Here is a 19658-nt window from a genome sequence, read left to right as displayed (position 1 = left end):
CATTGTTTCAAATAGGGCCCTGAATACAGTCAGGTCTTAATAAATGTTGGTTTAAGCAAAATGGTATATGAATTCAGAGAAGCAAGGATCATTGTGGGTTGGAGAAATTTAAGAAAGTATTCCATTGGAGAAAGGACTTTAGCTGGGCTTTGAAGGAAAGGTACAATGGTAGAGCTCAACATTTATTGTACTCCCAATGTAATACCAAGTGGACATGGTATGATGGAGGAGGGTGCGAATTAATACTGAAAGTTACCAATTCTCCTCCCTACCTCCCCTTAGTCTTTGGAAATTTAGTCAGCCTCCCTTTGGTACGCCAATTAGTTCATTTTTTAAGCCCAAGGGCAATATAAAAACCCCTTAGCTCCCTGGAATCTTCTATGCTGTTTTATTAATTTTATATTAAAAGTTATGACTACAATCACAATTGCTCAGAATCTCTAGTTGGGAAAATTCCTAATGTTTAGGTAGAGGCTTGGCTCTCTGCCTTAATTTCAATTTATTTTTATCTCTCACATCCTATAGTTGAGTCAAAATCCAGGTTCTTGAAAACATTTGGGTAAAGAAATGAGCAAAGTATGTTATAGTGTCTGTTAATAGATAGGCATCAGAAGGGGAACCTGGGAAAGAGTAGACATCTTGGACTTCCCTCAGTCTGGGAAGAAGTGGGTAAAACTGGTGATATCAAGTCTTTTATTCTTTTTTTTTTTTTGGCTAGGCAATGGGGTTAAGTGACTTGCCCAGGGTCACACAGCTCATAAGTGTTATGTGTCTGAGGCTGGATTTGATTTCAGGTCCCCCTGAATCCAGGGCTGGTGCTCTATCCACTGCACCATCTAGTTGCTCTATAGTCTTTTATTCTAAGATACCTCTAAGGCCTATAGTCTTCCTTGATCTCTCCCTTCTTTGCCACAACCCAGTTCAATTTGTTGTTCTTTTTTCCTGTGGTCCTTGTGTTGCTAATTCTTTCTGTCTTAGAGCTGGGGAGGCTGACCTTATTGCTGCTGCTGTTTATCTACTGAAGTCTCCACAATTTTTTTTCTTCTCAGTGAGAATTTCATAGATTGTGTAAGTTCAGAGTGTGGCTCAATTTTGCCTTCTGGCTCAAAGATCACAAAAATGCCCAGTTGATGTTAAGGTGGGAAATTCTATCTTGAGAAGGGGAATGCCTGATCCTGTGAACTACAAATCCAAAGATGCCAATCAGTTCTCAACCCTTACTACAGTTAATAGATATGAGATGTCATATCATATAGAGGCAAATTACAGAGACTGGAACATAACATTTATATATTTAAGCTTTTCTTTTTGCTAGGTTGTGCATGCCTATAGGCTGAGGCTGGCAGATCCCTTGAGTTCAGAAGTTCTGAGATGTAGTAGGGCTAAAGCTTATTGAGTCTTCTGCCAATATGGTCAGACTCCAGGAGTGGAGGCCACCAGGATACCTAAGGAGGAGCAAATCTTCCCAGATTGGAAATGGAGCAGGTCAAAGCTTCCACATGTATCAACATTAGGATTGGACTGTGAGTGGCTGCTGTACTTCTAGCTTAGGAGAGAGAGAGAGACCTAGTCTCAAAAACAAGCAAAAACCCAACATTTTTCTTTTTAAATGTGTTTTAAATATGTCTTTTTGTTTTGTATTTTATTCATTTTAGAGTTCTCAGAAGATATTAGAGGAAGAATTACAGACTGCAGGCAAAACAATAATTCAGCTTACAAGAGAAAAAGAAGCTCAAATGGAAGAAATGAGTGAAGCTAAGGTTACACATTCATCAGTCATTGCTGAATTTGAAACTACTATTTCCAACTTGAAGGAATTGTTGAGAAGAGAACAGCACAGGTGAAAACAATAACAAAATACAACTTTAGATTTAGCATAATGAAAATTCACCTACTTTTATTATACATTGAGTATTTTCTACTAATTATAAAATTAACTTCTTATAGCAATTATACTTTATTCCCCTTGTGTATGGTTCAGATGAACAGAACATCAGTGTTTTATTGGAATAGTCCTCATTTTTAGAGACTTATCCTAGATAGGGAGGTATGTTAGGGAAAGTTCTAAGTAGGCTCTGCTTGAGGCTCAAAGGGCCTTGAACATAGCCATTAGACAAACTTAATAGTATTTGTAGATTGCTTTGTGAATGACTGTCTGCTAATAAACTAAATTGAGGATAATTTGTGAAAAATTACTATAATATCAAGATACATAAGGAATTGACATAAACATGTAAGAATAAGAGCTAATCCCTACTATGCAAATGGTTAAAGAATATGGATAGGCAGATTTCAAATGAAGAAATGCCAGCCATTAACAGTCATATGAAAGAATGCTCCAAATCATCAGTAAGAGCAGAAATATGAATTAAAACGATTCTAAGATGTTACGTCACACTAATGATATTTATTGTCAGAGATGACAAAGAACAAAAATGGCAAGGGCTGTTGGAAGACAAGCACATAGTCTACTTGGTCCAATCATTCTGGAAATATTTGAAATTATGCTAGAAAAGTTATTAAACTATACATTTCCTTTGACCCAATGATGTTAGTATGTTAGGCATATACTTCAATGATATCAAATATATAGGGAAAGGTCTTTGTATATAGACAAAGCTATTAATAGCAGCATTGTTTTATAGTAACAAAGAACTAAAAGGAAAATGAGTACCCATCAGTTGGGGAATGGTTGAACAAATTGTGGTATATGAATGTAATGGAATATTATTGATTCTTAAGAAACAATGAATATGAAGAATTCAGGAAAATATAGGAAGAATTGAATGAATTGATACAGCATGAAATATGCAAAAGCAGGTAAACAATTTGTACAGTACCTATAATAATGTACTCATTATGTATATTGTTGTCCTGATTTTGCTTTCTTTACTCTGTATCATTTCATTAATATAAGAGCTTAAAGCCTTATATTAATGCTGCTGCTATTAGGAGGTAAAAAAAAAACCCCAAAAGGTAAACAGTCTCTGCTCCCAAGGTGCTCTTGTACTCTATGGAGGGAGATAACATACACTTATAATACATGTACACGCATTTATATATATACATATATACAGAATAAATATATACAGAATAGGTACAAAATAAATTGAAGAAAGTTAAATGCAAAGTAGTTAGGGGGGATGATTACTAGTAGTTGGGGAAATCAGGAAAGCCTTCATATAAAAGGTGGTACTTAGGTAATGAGGGTTAGGGTTATGAAACAGAGAACTGTCCCTTTTGGGGAAAGCTAGTACACAGACATGGAAATGGGAGATGGAACATGTAAGGAACAGAGACAAGGCCAGTTTGATTGGACCATAGAATCCTGGGAGGGGAGTGATATATGAGTGTGGAGATATAGGTTGGAACCAGGCTGTGAGCAGCTTCAAATCCCCAAAAGGAGGTTATGTAGGAGTCAGTAGAGACAGTGTAGTCACCTTTGTAACAACTCTCCTGGGGCCTAATCTTAATGGTGAATTAGTCTGTACAGCCAAACATAGCCTACTATATATAGTGGGTCCTAGATCTGAGGCCATGCTTCCCATCCTGTCCAATCATCTACCTTGTCTATGATGTTGACATCTTCACTGCTGCTCTAGGCATATTTTCCTTTCTCCTTTTCTTCCCCTTTCACCTCTTACTTTGGATAGCTTCATCAAATCAGTACTACCATTGATTATGGAAAGAGTGTTTCAGTTGACTCCCCTATGAGTCCACTCAGCAACCTTGTGACTTTCCAAACTAAAACATCCTTAAAGTATTATATAAATATTAGCTAGTAATAACAATCATTTAGTTTTATAATGTCTAGCCACTACTCTATTATACTTTATGTTTCAGGATAGGATTCCTCTCTTACCACATTTAATAAATAAATCAAAGAACCTGATGAAAATTTAAGTATAAAAACAAAATGCTTCATACCCTGTGATCACTTTATGAGGTATGAGTATTTTGATTGGGTCAAGGAAGAAATGATGTGATTGGCTGAGAAGGTTGTTGGTGTTTGTCTTTCATTCTGAAGAGGATCATGACATCAGGGCGGTGATGCCATGACATGCACATGAATTGGATTTGAGTGAGAGCTGTGAAAAGTCACCAGCCTCACTTTCTTCTCCAGAGCCGTCTGGGTCCAGTGGCAAGATAGCTAAGATGACTGGAGATGGCCCTGGATGCAGTGGGTGACCTTGGCCCTTTTAAGCTAAGGTCTTTAATGGGTCTCAGTTTGAGGCAAACACCCACTTAGTGATTAAGGCTAGGTAAGAAATGAAGCAAAGAGTGGCCTCTTTTACCTAGTTAAAAAAAAATCAACTTGATAGGGGAAGACCCTCAGGATTTCTGGCCAAAACAGAAACAATTGCTATTTACATTCATTCTGAGCTATCAGGACCCAAGCAGTGATCTAGTAGGGCTTGGTCTGGGGCTCATTGTTGGACAGTCAATGAGAGGAAGATTGGCTGAGATCAGTCATTGAACATATATAAAATGGCAGTCAGTTCATTGGTGAGCTCAGTCCCAAAGTGTACAGGCCAGCAGTGGAGGATTCAGTTCTGGAGTCAAGGGTTCTTGTTCAAGCCAAGCCTGAAGGAGAGCTACTCTTACGTAGAAGGGAGAACTCATTCTTTCTTCCCCTCCTTCCACTGACTGAGTCATTAGAGAGAGAAGGACAAGGGGCGACAACTCATGCAATATGGAATAGAGAGACACACACTGAGGAGAACCATGAGCAAATGCAGACATAGAATGGTATAGAAAGAAAGCAACCTGGGGGCAGAAACAGGTTAAAGGTATGTAATACCTTGAACCAAAAAAGAATACCATCGAAAGACTCAAGAAAGGACTTAAGAGTAACCAGAAGTTGTGATTTAGTCTTTTGGCCACACATACATTGTCTGCATATATCCTCGTCATCATTATACTCTTAAGCTTTTAGGCTCTGTGTGTACTCATGTAAGAGTATGCCCCAAAGTTTTGGGGGAGGGGGCAAATATTTTATGCCAACTGTTCTTATTATATTAACTTAGCTCTTTTCTAAAAGCTAATTAACTGGTTGCTAATCAATGGGGAGCACACCAGAGGGGACTCGTACCACAATACTAAAAACCCTAGAGACCCTCAGGGTTACTCCTGGATCCCTGAGGGAAGAAGTAATAGTCATTGCCCTTTCAGGGCCTAGCCTAATTAGACAGTTTGAGTTGTGAGAATGAGTACAGAGGGAATACTATATATGTATTATCTCCTCCTACCAGTATGTCTTGTGAAGACTGAGACTATTTTGCTTTTGTGTTTGCATTCCAACAATTGGTGCAGTGCTTGGTATCTAGTAAGCGCTGAAAAAATATTTTTTATCCATGTATTCATTTTCTCACATAATTATTTCAAATTGTTTTTTACAAGAATGAATTCATAGCTCCACTAACAATGTGTTACTGAGCCTGGCCTCCATCAACCCCACCAAAATTGACTTTTTCTGTCTATCAACTTTGTTAATAGTGAGTGACTTTATTAAAGGCGGTCACAGAGGAGGACAGTAAAAATTGAAAAACATGATTTGGAATGAAGAAATTAAAGAGGCCCTCACTGAAGCAAGGCAGTTCTTTTACATATTATTATTTGATTATCCCAGTCATTATAGTAGCTTTTCCAAACCTTTTTCTCCTTTCTCAAACACCCCATTGTTCCCTTTCTTTCCACCCTCTCAGCTTAGAATCTTATAATCTTGCCTCACACATCACTAAAAAATTGAGATTATCCATTGAGAGCTCTCTCTTCACCTTCCTCTTTATCTCACATCATTCAGATGCTATTCTTCACTATATTCTTTACCATTATCTTGCATGAAGATGTGGCCTTTCTCTTTGCCAAGGTGAACTCTTCTATATGTATGCATTATCTCATTCTGTCTCATCTTCAGTATATTGTTCCCTCTATAATTCTCACTATTTCACTAACTTTCAATCTTTCCCTGTTTATTGGCTGCTTCTCTACTGCCTACAAACATGTCCCTGTCTCCCCAGTCTTTAAAAAACCCTTAATTTTATCCATTAATCCCCACTAGCTGTTGTCTTATGTATCTCCTTCATTTCATAGCTGAATTCCTTGAGAAAGTCCTCTGCAATCAGGGCCTCCACTTCTTTCCCTGAACTTTCCGCAGTCTGGTTTCCAAACTCATTGTTCAACTGGAACTTCTCTTTTCAAAATCAGTCAGTCACCTAAGATGTCAGTAAATGAACATTTATTAAATGTCTACTATATGTCAGGCACTGTGCTAAGTGCTGGGGATACAAATATGAAAAAAAGTCCCTGCCCTCACAGAGTTTACAATCTAACAGGGGAAAATTACTCATAAAAGGAAGGTGAAAAGTGGGGAAGGGAGTGCAGCCAAGAAAGCTACCAGATGCGAGGGCATGGTGGAAAAATCAAAGAAGTCCCAAAAAGTAGTGTAGCCAGGTGAGAAATGAGGAATTTTTTTCTGATCTGAGCTACCTCTTTATGTGGAGGTTTTGGGGTTCATTGCTTCATCTTGCAATCAGAGGGACGGGGATTGGTGATGAGGGGGAGTCCTAAAGGTGATGAGATCTTGTAAGGTGATGAGGTTTTCACAACAATGAGCTTGTTTGGCACATGGTGGAGAAGTCAAAGCTGTCCCAACTTAGAGCAGCCAAGTAAGAAAGTGCCAAGCACTGTGCTTGGGGATATAGCTAAAGGTAAAAAATGTATCAAGGAGCTCACAATCTTCAAAATTGTCATTTATCTCTTAATTGACAATTCTAACGGCCCTTTCTCAATCCTCATCCTTCTTGACATCTCTGCAGCTTTTTGTGCTGTTAATCACCTTCTCCTTGATATTCTCTTCTCTCTAGATTTTTTCTACACTTCTTTCTCCCGGTTCTTCTCCTAACTTTCTGACTGATCCTTCTTAGTCTCTTTTGCTGGATCTTTATTCAGTTCAGGCCCACTGCTATGGGTATAGACAGTTCTTGCTTTACATAATTTCACATTATGCAAATTCCACTTTATGTAAAGAATTCCAAAGAAATCCACATTCCAAAAAAAAAATTATGAAAATTCCTTATACAAAGCAGACACTATACAATAAGACACTGTATGATGTGGGCAATGTAAACTGGAAGCATCTCTGAGTAAGTTCCCGGTTGTCTGCAGACAGTAAGTGATACTGTTCCCTTTCCTGCATTCAGTAGTGATTTTTATATTTTCACCATGGCTGGCAGCAAATGTGCTGGAGAGGAAAAGTGAATTGTCATAAGCATAAGCTAATAGAATTGGAAATGAAAATGAAAATAATTAGAAAATATGAAAGCCAAAAATTGTCATCAGTAGCACATGAACTTAGTCTTGCAGTGTCGACTCTGAATACTATGGTGAAGGATGTTGCCCAGAAAAAGGAGCACACAAAAGGCAGTACTTGCATGAAGTTGATTTATCTGTCAAAACAAAGAGAAAGGGCTGTTCTATAAATGGAAAAACTATTAACCATGTGGACAGAAGACCAGACTTAGAAGAATATTCTTTTAAGCTTTATGGCAATTCAAGCCAAGCCTCAATACCTTTTTGAAGATTTAAAGGTAAAAATGCAAAAAAATAATAGATGAAGGTCCCTGCTTCCCAGAGCAAATCTTTAATGTAGATGAAACCATCCTACTTGATCAAAGAATGTGACCTTAAACCTACATCTTTGTGGAGGGAAAAAACTATACTGGGGCATAAAGCTTCAAAAAATGGTTACTCTTCTGCTTGGAGGCAATGCATCTGGAACTTGCAGATTAAGACTTGCCTTATGCACCACTCAGAAAATCCCAGAGCATTGAAAGGAATCACCGAGGCAATATTACTGGTGCATTGTTTCACTAACCTTAAGGCATGGGGCAGTTAGGTGGTGTAGTGGATAGTGTACCAAATCTAGAATCACTAAGACTCATCTATCCGAGTTTAAAACTCTGGCCTCAGGGCAGCTAGGTGGTGTTGTGGATAGAGTGCTAGCCCTAGAGTCAGGAGGACTTGAGTTCAAATCCAACTTCAGACACGTAACACTTACTAGCTGTGTGACTCTGGGCAAGTCACTTAACCCCAATCGCCTTGCTCCTCTTCCCCAAAACAACAACAACAAATCTCTGTTCTCAGATACTTATTAGCTATGTGATCCTGGGCAAATCACTTAACCCTGTTTGCCTCAGTTTCCTGAGCAGGAGAAGGAAATGGCAAACCACTCCAGTATCTTTGTTAAGAAAACCCCAGATGGGGTCATGAAGAGTCAGACAGGCCTGAAAAATGTCTGAACAACAACAAAAAGGCATTATTGTCTTTGAACACTGGTTTATCCAGGAGTGGGGAACCTGTGGCCTCGAGGCCACCTTCTAGGTCCTCAAGTACGGCCCTTTGACTGAACCTAAACTTCACAGAATATTTATTTGGATTCAGTCAAAGGGCCACACTTGAGGACCTAGAAGGCAGCATGTGGCCTCGAGGCCTCAGGTTCCCCACCCCTTGTTTATGCAATGCTCTGTTCCCTAAACTGAAAAGTTCTGTAATGATAATGGCATTCCTTTAAAGATTCTACTTATTTTGATAATGCCTGAGGTCACATTCTCCATCTGGATGATTGTAATGAAAATGTAAAAATGGTCCACCTTCCCCCCTAAAACTACCTAATTATTACAACCTATGGATCAGGGAGTGATTATGCACTATATTTACCTAGGGAATTGTAGCTTTGGGATGCTGATAAGGACTTGACATTGAGAGATTTCTGGAAGTCCTATGATATTTGCCATGCAAATATTATGTTTGCTATATATATTGCTAAGGCATGGGAAGATATAACTGAAACAAGTATGAAGATAGTTTGGAAAAATGTGCACACAGTTCATTCTGATTTATGGATTGACAAAGATGAACTATTTAAAGAAGTGAGTAATAAGATTGTAAAACTAGCCAAATGATGTGGAGGAGTTGATTTCATCTCATGAAGAAGAATTGTCAAATGAGTATCTGAATGAACTTCTAGCTGCAAAGATTGCAGAAAATGAAAGGAAAGCTTTGGAGCCTGAGGTCAAACCAAAAAGGTTCACAATGAAACAGCAGAAGCATTTCATCATTTGAGTGAATTTGTTTCTCTTATTGAAAAGATGAATCAGAATACTTCAAGATTTTTAAAAGTTCAAAGTCTAGTTGATAATATTGCTTGTTATGATATACAAAGAAAAAAAGAGAGCCACTCTACAGATATCTCTGGAAGGCTTCATAAAAAAAGTTGCCCAGTCACCCACCAGTGATAAAGGCTTAGGTGCAGTGGGTGGGGAAGGGGCAACATACTACACACCTATGCTAACTTTACTGTATAATATTGTGCATACTTTATCATTTACCTTCCATTTCATAATTCTGTTTATTATCATGATACAGTACTTACTATGTCTGATTTTAGTACACTTATGACTTGTGTAAGGTATTATTTTGTGTGTGCTTTTGTTATATAGGCTAAGTGAAGTAGGTGAGTAAGGGCAAATTCACATTATGTAAAAATTGTTTTACATAGAGGTCTGCTGAGCAGTCTACTTATGTTATGTGAACTGTCAGTATTTCCCAAAGCTTGGACCTGGGTCCTCTTGTCCCTCTATACTATTTTAGCTAAGAATTCTCATCAACTCCCATGGATTTAATTATCTATCATCCCTGGCTTTCTTCAGGTCTTAGCTAAAATTTGCCCTTCTGTGAAAAGCCTTTTCCATTTTCTTTCAATAATGCCTTCCCTCTGAGATTACCTTCCATTTACCCTGTATATAGCTGTTTTTTACATAAGTGTTTTGAATGCTATTATTCCCATTAGATTGTGGGCTCACTGAGGACAGGGATTACTTTGTATCTCTTTGAATCCCCAGTACTTAGCACAGTGTCTAGCATAGCTGAGAAATATGTGTGAGCTCCTTGAAGGCCTCTCTATTTCCAATACTTAGCATAGTGCCAGTCACATAAAATACTTAATAAATGCTTGTTGACTTGACTTGACTGAGAAGTCTCATCATCTGTGTAGCATTAATATTTTCTTCAAAAATCCTTTGCTTTTGGGCATGTATGCCTTCTACTTGAGATCACTTAGATTTTGATCATTTTGATCCTAGCCATCCACTGACTGTGAACATATCTAAGATGGATAATGTTTATGCTAATTCTCGAGCAATTCTTGGTGCTTTAGTTGTATTTTTAGAGTTTGGAGTCCAGTAATCCCTGGCTTGAAGAAAAAAAAAGACTGTTTTCACTCCCTTACAACTATCCTCTTTCTTCTCCCCCAATCTATCTTTAGCTGCTTTCAAGGGGCACTAGCCCAAGGTTCAGCTGTAGGACTCAATCTGGGGACTCTGGTGAAGAAAGATGAAGTTCTTCCCAAAAATTATAATCCTAGCTTCAGCAGTATTCTTAATATTTTTCCCTCACTGTACAACTGACTTAGACTCAGTCTGGGGGCAGTGAAGAAGGGAAAGGAACTAAACTTTCATATCCTCTCTGTCACTGTCCCACTTGCCCTGGCTACTGTGCCCATCTGCTATCCTGAATTATCTAGTAAAAAATGTGGTCATATCTTAATATGCAATAAGGAGAAAATTTTTGTGATCATCGAATAATAGAATTTTATAATTAGGAAGGACCTTGGTGATCAAGTACAAATCCTTCATTTTTACAGTTTAGGGAAATGAGCTCTGATGAGGTTAAATGAATTGTGCAACTCATATAGCTAGTTTTCAAACCTATCTTCTTTTTAGTAGGTTACATCAAGGGTGGGGAACCTGTGGCCTCATGGCCACATATGGCCCTTTAGGTCCTCAAGTGTGGCCCTTTGACAGTGTTCTGTGAAGTTTAGATTTTTTCAAAGGGCCACACTTGAGGACCTAATTTGTTCTGTAAAGTTTGGATTCAGTAAAAGGGCTGTACTTGAGGACCTAGAGGGCCACATGTGGCCTTAAGGCCACAGGTTTCCCACCCCTGGGTTACCCTGTATATCAAGGTGCATCTTACATATGACACTGAGTGAATGAAATGCTAATTCTTTGTATTTCTTCCTAAATATTTAGTTTGGAGTAAAAATTTAAGAAATAAGATTATAAGCATATGATTTACATTTTTATATAAAGGCAATATAGGATAGCATTCAGTCATTTTTAATAATAAAATATCACATTTTCAAAAGAAACATTTATAAGAATAGATAATGAATTAATGTAAAATCCCTATTGATTTCAAAGGGATCTTTGCATTTAAATGAAGTAGGCAAATAAATATATTACTTAAGTTCTGACTGTCTTTTATATAATCTGACCTTAGATAACTGAATTGTTTACTCAAGTGTATTTGTAGTTGACATTTTACATTTTTAAAATATATTTTAAAAGATTGGAGCAAAATGAAGAACTGTTGAAAACTCTTACCTTGGAGCTACAGAAGAAATCAAGTGAACTGGGTAAAGTTTAAAGAGTAACAAGTATGCTTTTTAATAATTAATCTAAAAATTAATTATTTCAAAATGAAATAGACTAGCTACTATGTGGTTTCTAGTTTTTTATTTGATCGCTTTGTCTAGCTTTAAGGAAATAGGGAAGTCTTAAAATCAAATCTTAGAAAAAGCTTACCAAGTTTTCCAGTTCATGGACTCCTTTAATTGTAAGGAACCTGAAGGGGTGATGGGTGCATAGATTACTGACTTCAGGATTCTTAAAAGTTTTAATTGTTAGAAATATCATTTATATTTTGTATCTCACATGTGTATTTCATACTTCAGCCATTCTGGAGAATTAACTGTGTATAGGAAAAATGTAAGTTTTTCTTTAAAATGTATACCATATATAATTTTACATGTAATTAACAATGGTACTATCAAACTTTAACTGGGCCCTCATTGCTTTTAAAAATTAATTCCTTTCTATATTTTCCATAGCTGCTGTTGCAAAGGTTATCCTCTTCTCAAACCTAGTTTCATTCTTAGTTCTTTTTCAGCTTACTGTGTCTCCTGCTTTATAGAGAAAATTGAGACTAACTGACATGCTTCATGTTTTATCTTTTTGATATCTCAAAACCTCTGTATGTCTTCCCCATACTTTCCTTCTTTTCTCTGTTTTCGAAGGATGAAGTTACTCTGCTTCTTGCCCAAATTAACCCCTAAATTTGTGCTCTGTCCTATCTCATTCAAGATCCTCCAGGACTTTAATCTACCATGCACTATCCTCCTACTCTGCATTTCAAACCTTTTTCTGCTGGCTTTTTAAAAATGAAATTTTTTTTTTATTTTTAGGCAATTGGGGTTAAGTAACTTGCCCAGGGTCACACAGCTAGTAAGTGTCAAGTGTTTGGTCTGAGGCTGGATTTGAACTCAGGTCCTCCTGTGGCTTCTTTCCTTCTGGGTAGAAATGTGCTCAGTTCTCTTTCATCATTTAAACAAAAAACAAACAAAAAACTCGGATATTTTCCCCTGCATTCTTTAGCTAATGCCCTACCTTTCTATTCACTTTCATTGCTAAACTTCTGCTGAGTAGTCTATATTCACTATCTTTACTTTCTCACCACCTGTAATATGGCTTCTGTCCACATCATTCTACTGAAGCTGTTCCCTATGAACCAACCAATAACAGTGTCAAATCAAATGCCTTTTCACTCCTCATCATTCTTGAATTTTTTGTAGCATATAACACAGTAAAGCACAGTGTCAGGCACATGGTAGACAACATATAAATGATTATTTCCTCTTCCTTTCTATTCCCATCCAATTCCATTCTTATCCAATCCTATTCCCTTTCCCATCCAATATTCTCTAGAGGGATATCATATTTAACTTTTCTAAAATTCTATTTAATTTCTTAACTTCTTTCTTATTTATTTTATGGTTATGTTTGTCTAGATCTGGCAGGGATACGTATATGTTTAATATTGATATGAATTTATTGTCTGTGGTATTTTTAAGCAAAATGTAGTTTACCTGTTTATTTCTTTTAATTAGGTCTGTTTTTTTCCTTTGCTTTGTCTAAGACCATGATTGCTATCCCTTCCTTTGTAACTTAAACTGAAGCATAATAGATCCTGTGCCAGTTCCTTATTTTAATTCTGTGTGTATTTTTCTGTTTCAAGTGTGTCTCTGGTTTCTAATACATTCTATTATTCTCTTCTATTTCATGAGTGAGTTCAGTCCATTCACATTCATAATTATGATTGCTAAACATGTATTTCTCTCTAAAAAGTATTGTATATTTTTCCTTCTGTTTTTTTCCCTGTCCCCTTTTTAAGAGTCTATTTTGCTTTTGACCACTGCCTCCCTCATTCTACCCTCCCTCTTATTACACCCTGATTTTTCTCTTAATCCCTTTTCATCTTAACTCTGTTAAGTAAGATGAATTTCTGTACCCAACATTGTATGTATGTGTATTCTTCCCTCCTTAACCATTTCACATGAGAGTTTAGTTCAGGTGTCGTCTGTTCTACCTCACTAATCTCTCCACTGTATAAGCTTCCTTGTGCACCCCATTTATGTGAGATAATTTTCCCCATTAATCTTCCTCCTTCCCCTTTTTCCTAGTATATTCCTCTTTCCCACCCATCCATTCTTCTTTTGAGATCATTCAAACATAAAAGAATCACATTCAGGCCTTCTGTCTAATTAGATTCCCTCTAAGAGCCCTGGTGATAATAAAGTTCTGAGGAGTTTTCTGTATCATCTCCCTATTTAAGAATGTAAACCGTTTAACTCTACATAGTCCCTTATGATTTCTTACTTGTGTTTATCTTTTTATGCTTCTCTATAATGTTCTGTTTTTGAATGTCAGATTTTCCTCTCAGCTCTGGTCTTTTCATCAGGAATGCTTGAAAGTCCTTTGTTATTAAAGATCTATTTTTTTCACCTCTAAGATTGTATTTAGTTTTGTTGGATGAGTAATTCATGGTTGTAATGCTAGCTTCTTTGTCTTTTGTAACATATTCTAAGCTCTCCACTCCTTTAAGGTTGTGGCTGCTAGGTTGTGTATGATTCTGACTGTGACTCCATGATATTTGAATTATTTCTTTCTGGCTGCTTGCAGACATTTCCTAAGTGAATGGAGAGGAAATAAAGGCACTGGATTATAAAATACCACATGCTCAAGGAGTGTAGTAATAAAAGGAAGGACAGAAATTGTATAATAGATAGAAGGAGTATTAGGGTTAAATATTTATAAGATAAAAGAGATTTGTAATGCTTGGTAATTAATCCTAACAACTAAATTTGTTGATTGAATTGATAGTTATGTAAGAAAGTTGTGGAGAGAAAGAGGGTAGAGTATATTTACAGGGAAGTTATCCTTGCTGGAGTGAGGTTCTTAAAGACACAGGAAGGAATGGGGTCATGATAATAAGTGTAAGATTAATTTCAGAGAAGAATATCATCCAGCTTCCTTTGAGATTATAGGGAAGGATTAGAATAGATATAGGTATAACAAGATACAGAAATAGTGATAAATTGAAATTAAGGCAAATGAATATGAAACAGTGTATGATGGATGACCTTATAATAGGTCTGTTTTAAATATATTAGTATCCTATAAGATTATGTATTTGTCTATATTACCTGGTTTTCAGTTTTTTCATCGTGTCCTTAATCTATCTCTGCCTAGTGCTTCCCTTTTAAGAAGTTTTTTTTTCATTTCTTGCCAAATTAACCTTTTTGTCATTCCTCACACACAACATTATATCTCTAATCCCTGTGCCTTTGACCAGATGCCTGGAATTCACTCCTCTTTGTCTCCATCTCTTAGAATACCTAGTTTCCTTTAAAGCCCAGTTGAAGTTCTACCTTCTACATGGTCTTTCCTATTCACCCTAGCCTCTAGTGCCTTCTCGACAAAAAAAAATTCCATGGGTTTGTTTATATTTATTTATGTTTTTCCCCAATAATATATCAACTCTTTGAGGGCAGAGACCATTCCCCTTAAGTTAAGGTATCTCCAGTGCCTTGCACAGTGGCTGACACATGTGATGTGCTGAATAAATATGTGTTGATTGATTTCCTCTTTGTTACTCTTTTATTTCCTACTTCTTCAATCATTTCACATATCATTCTCAATCTTTTAATCTCAGTAACAGTTAGTTCTTTTAATATATTTATTTTTTTATTTTAGAAGACATGAAACTATGTGAAAAGGACAAAGAAATACAACTTGAAGAATTAAAAAGAACCTTGGTAAATATATATGATTGTCCCTCTAAGTAATTGAGATGATGGCAACTGTCAGCAGGTTGCTTTTGTCCAGCATGTTATTATGACTTCTAGAATTTTAACAAACAAATTTTAAAAAACAAAATAAAATTTAACAATTTTAGGTCTCACCTCTCCAAAAACATACTTTTTATTAAAGTATAACTTTGCTTTTTCAAAGGTATCCGAATTACTGTCTTTTATAGCAATGAATAAAAAAGAGAGAGGGAAAAAAGCATTTCAGGAAAACTATTGAATACATAAGCCAAGTCTATTTAATGTTCCACACCCATATTTCCCCTTTATACAAAGAAAGGAGGGTACATTTTCTCCTCTTTTCTTCAGGACCAAGCTTGATGATTATAATTATACAATGTTCAAGTCTGGGGTCTTTGTTGTTGTTATTGTTCTTTCCATTTGCATTGTAAAAATTGTGTATATTATTTTCCTGCTTTCATTTCTTTAATTTTGTATCAGTTTATATAATAAGTCTTCTTGTGTTTGCCTGTTATTTTAATTAATCAGTTCTTAGTGGATATATTTCATTATATTTATGTACCACAATTTGTTTAGAATTCTTGGTTCTTACTTCTTAAAAGAAGGAAATTTGTTTTACTAATTTATATATTTATTTTGAGTTTTCAACATTCACTTCCACAAGATTTTGACTTCCAAATTTTCTCCCCATCTTGTCCCTCCACCCCAAGACAGCATGCGTTCTGAGTACCCCTTTCCCTAATCTGCCATCCCTTCTATCTCCTCCTTCTCTTGTCCCCTTCCTGTTCTATTTTCCTGTAGGACAGGATAGATTTCTATACTCCATTGCTTGTATATCTTATTTCCCAGTTGCATGTGAAAACAATTTTTAACATTTGTTTTTAAAACTTTGAGTTCCAAATTTTCACCCTTCCTCCCTCCTTACCCACCCTCATTGAGAAGGCAAGCAACTAGATACACTTTACACATGTGTAGTCATGCAAACCACATCCATAGTAGTCATGTTATGGAAAACTAACCGTATTTCGCTTCATCCTATCCTGCCCTCCTTTTATTCTATTCTCTGTTTTGACCCTGTCCCTCCTCAGAAGTGTTTGCTTCTGATTACCCTCTCCCCCAACCTTGTGTGGGACAGAGACCACTTACTCAAAAATAAAAACAAAGACTTAGATACCTTGAAAGTAGAAAGGAGTTTATTGCTTTCTCATGAGAAAGGGTACCCTCTTAGTCGCCATTTCAGACCAGGAGAGTACGAATTTGCTATAGAAATCAAGGCTTATTTATACCCTAACGCAAGTTCCTCCTCCCTAACCCCCTTCCCCTTATCCCATTGGCTGGGCTTTCAGGGGGCACACTCTTTTCACGGAAATCTAGAACAAAGGTAGTTACACAAGTTTGCCCAGAGACAAGAAAAAGGCAGGAAGTTTTGCAAGGGCAGGCAGTTCAGGTTGGAGGCAGGGCTTATTCTTTCTGCTAAGCATTTAAAAAAAAAGGTTCTGAGTGGGGGAGGGTTTTGAAGGCAACAATCAAGAAATATTAACAAGAACCATTGATTCCCTGAGGAGGTTTCAATTCTGAGAGATCATCTCTCACACTCTCCTTTATTATCTCCCTGCTCTCTTATCCCCTTTTCCTCTATTTTCCTGTAGGGTAAGATAGATTTCCATACCCAATTGAATGTGTATAGTATTCCCTCCTTAAGCCAAATCCTATGAGAATAAGATTCACTCATTCCCTCTCACTTTCCCCTATGTCTCTTCCACTGTAAAAGCCTTTTTTTGTCTGTTTTCTGTGAGATAATTTACTCCATTCTGCCTCTCCCTTTCTCCTTCTCCCAGTATAATGCTCTCACCCCTTAATTTTATTCTCCAGATATCACCCCTTCATCTTCAACTAACCCTGTGCCATCTATCTATCTATCTATCTATCTATCTATCTATCTATCTATCTATCTATCTATCTATCTATCTACATAGAATTTTTTCCCCTCCAACTACCCTAATATTGACAAAGGTCTTATGAGTTACAAATATCATCTTTCCAGGTAGGAATGTAAGCAGTTCAACCTTAATAAGTCCCTTATGATTTCTCTTTCCTGTTTACCTAAAAGAAGGAAATTATACATTGCCCATCTTATTGCCATGTTTGTCATATAAACAATTTTACCATGGTACAATGGAAAGAATACTGACTATGGAATCAGAATACCTAAATTTAAATTTAAATCTTGCCTTGGGCAAGTCATCTAATATTATTTGGCCTCTATTTCTTCATCTATAACATGAAGGAATGAGAATAGATGCCCTCGAAAGCCTCTTCCAGCTCTAAAACTGTGTTCTTATATTAATTTGAATGTGATATTTTATGGTTGTAAAGAAGACTCCTTTGAAGATTGTGTTCATTCTTTTAGTTCATGAGTATTTACTGAAGTCATTATATTTTGTGTGTAGGGTTAGTTTGCATTTTAATAAACTTTTAAAGATATACTTATTTGGTTGTGGTTTTAATTTTTATGCTATACAGAAGGTGATAGTATTTCTAGGTTCAGATAATTGATTTTTTAATATGCCTGATAGAAAAATCTGGCCCAGGACCTATCCCATTTTTAATTTGATTTTTATCTTCACTTTGAGAACTATCAGATCTTCAGTCTCTTATTTACTAATGCCATCACTGAAAACCACAACCACACCCTTTTGTGAAACCTGTTAAATTTTAAGAATAGCTTATATGTCATTTTATATATGTGTGTGTGTGTATATGTGTGTGTGTGTGTATATATATACATATATATATGTGTATATGTTAAATACCAAAGTAACATTTTTATTATAGAGGTTGATTTCTCTGTGGACAAGAATTAGTAAAGATATCAGTTCTAAATAATTTTTTTCTGAACTTGATTCATTAAAATATATCTGTTGTAATTAATTGTGAACATGAATCTTTTATTATATAGAATCAGAAATTATAGTAGTCTTTTTAAAATGAGATTTCCTGTATTAGGTGATTTCCCCTTCCATGTATGACCTTGTAGCACATGAAACTGTAATATTTACAAATTTTCATTTTACTCTCCATAACAATTGACAATTTTTCATAGAATCAGGTCTGTAAGACTATAAACGAGCTTAGAAATAATCTTTTCAAGGAATCATAAAATTTTAGATTTAGAAGGAATTTTAAAAAATAATTTTGTCCAACCACTCATTTTACATGTAAGAAAATTTGCTTATGTCCATAAAGCTAGTTAATGACATAGCTGTACCTAGAACCTAGGTTCTCTTGACTCCCTCTCTAGTGGCCTTTTGATTATACTTCAGTTCCTTCATATTTATTTATTGACTAAAGATGTATTTTGTATGCATTTGTAGTTCCAGCCAAAGGAAAAAAATCTTTATTGAAATCATGGTTTTGTTCACAGCTTTTGTTTGTAGGTTTTATGATTGTGAATAGTTGTACTTTGAAATTCATGATTACTTTATATTCTTAATTAGGAGGTAAATCAAAGACTTTTAAGTGAAAAGAAGCATTTAGAGACGATTACTGAAAAACTGAAGGCAACAGAAATAGAGCTAAATGGGATTCTGCAAGTCAGAGAGGTACGTATAATTATTTTGTTTCAGATATTTTTGTTACTGAGGATGTGTCTTACATTAATGCTTATAGACATTTTAAATTGTCTATTAGTTATCCTTTTTTGCTATGTAACTACTTGCTTTTGTAGTTATACAGGCTCTAATGACATCCTTTATATCACTTTTCCTAGGTAATTCTAATTAGTAATATATTACAGCCTACTCATACTCTCAATGTTTCTTTTTGTTGTCATTTGGGTGACATATCACTTTAATTCTTTAGAGACTGTAGTGTCCTATGATTCATAGCTATATGGTATCACTGAAAAACTATTGATGTTAAAGAGTTGGGCCTTTGTTGGAGGGAGATATTAACTTGATATAAACAATTAAAGGGTTGCTGAATTAAGTTTTCTCCATTTTTACACTTTAAGAAATCTTGCATGATTTTAATATATGCATGAAAGACATTTCATTGGAGGAGAACCTTTAAAGTTACATTTTACTGTACAAAATCAATTTTTATTTGATTACTATATCAAACAAGAAATATAATTAAATCTTATATATTCTACATCATTTAGTCAGTTGTGTTGTCATGAGATTCAGGTAGCCCAAATCATCCCAGGAACATTTGTAGATGAAAGTGGAAAGAAGACAAATTCAAAAGCAAAATGAAACATATTTTTGAAGTGATCTGTTGAGGATGGGATGGGTAATGCTAATGGAAGCACCACCTTTGGACATTTATACCTCAGTACTTGATATGCTTTATACAGAAGTGACAATGCTATTTTAAAAGGTGAAATTCGGATGAAGGGACTGTTCCTGTCTAAATATTTGTAGAACAAATC

At 35.9% G+C, this 19658-nt stretch overlaps 1 protein-coding gene across 3 annotated transcripts in view; it reads left to right on the top strand.

Moving 5' to 3' along the window:
* SYCP1 (synaptonemal complex protein 1) overlaps positions 1 to 19658 on the top strand; it is a 78637-nt gene that overhangs the window by 26565 nt on the left and 32414 nt on the right. For all 3 annotated transcript variants that reach the window (XM_021002453.2, XM_021002477.2, XM_021002448.2), the window contains exons 14-17: positions 1656 to 1840; positions 11409 to 11476; positions 15153 to 15214; positions 18724 to 18828. In XM_021002453.2, the coding sequence (XP_020858112.1) occupies positions 1656 to 1840; positions 11409 to 11476; positions 15153 to 15214; positions 18724 to 18828 (420 nt within the window). The remainder of the gene's footprint in view (positions 1 to 1655; positions 1841 to 11408; positions 11477 to 15152; positions 15215 to 18723; positions 18829 to 19658) is intronic.

This window comes from Phascolarctos cinereus, unplaced genomic scaffold, assembly GCF_003287225.1.
Source record: "Phascolarctos cinereus isolate Bilbo 61053 unplaced genomic scaffold, phaCin_HiC Scaffold_5;HRSCAF=322, whole genome shotgun sequence".
Classification (NCBI taxonomy): Eukaryota; Metazoa; Chordata; class Mammalia; order Diprotodontia; family Phascolarctidae; genus Phascolarctos; species Phascolarctos cinereus.
The sequence above is the reverse complement of the archived record's forward strand: the minus strand, read 5'-3'. Positions and strand labels throughout refer to the sequence as shown.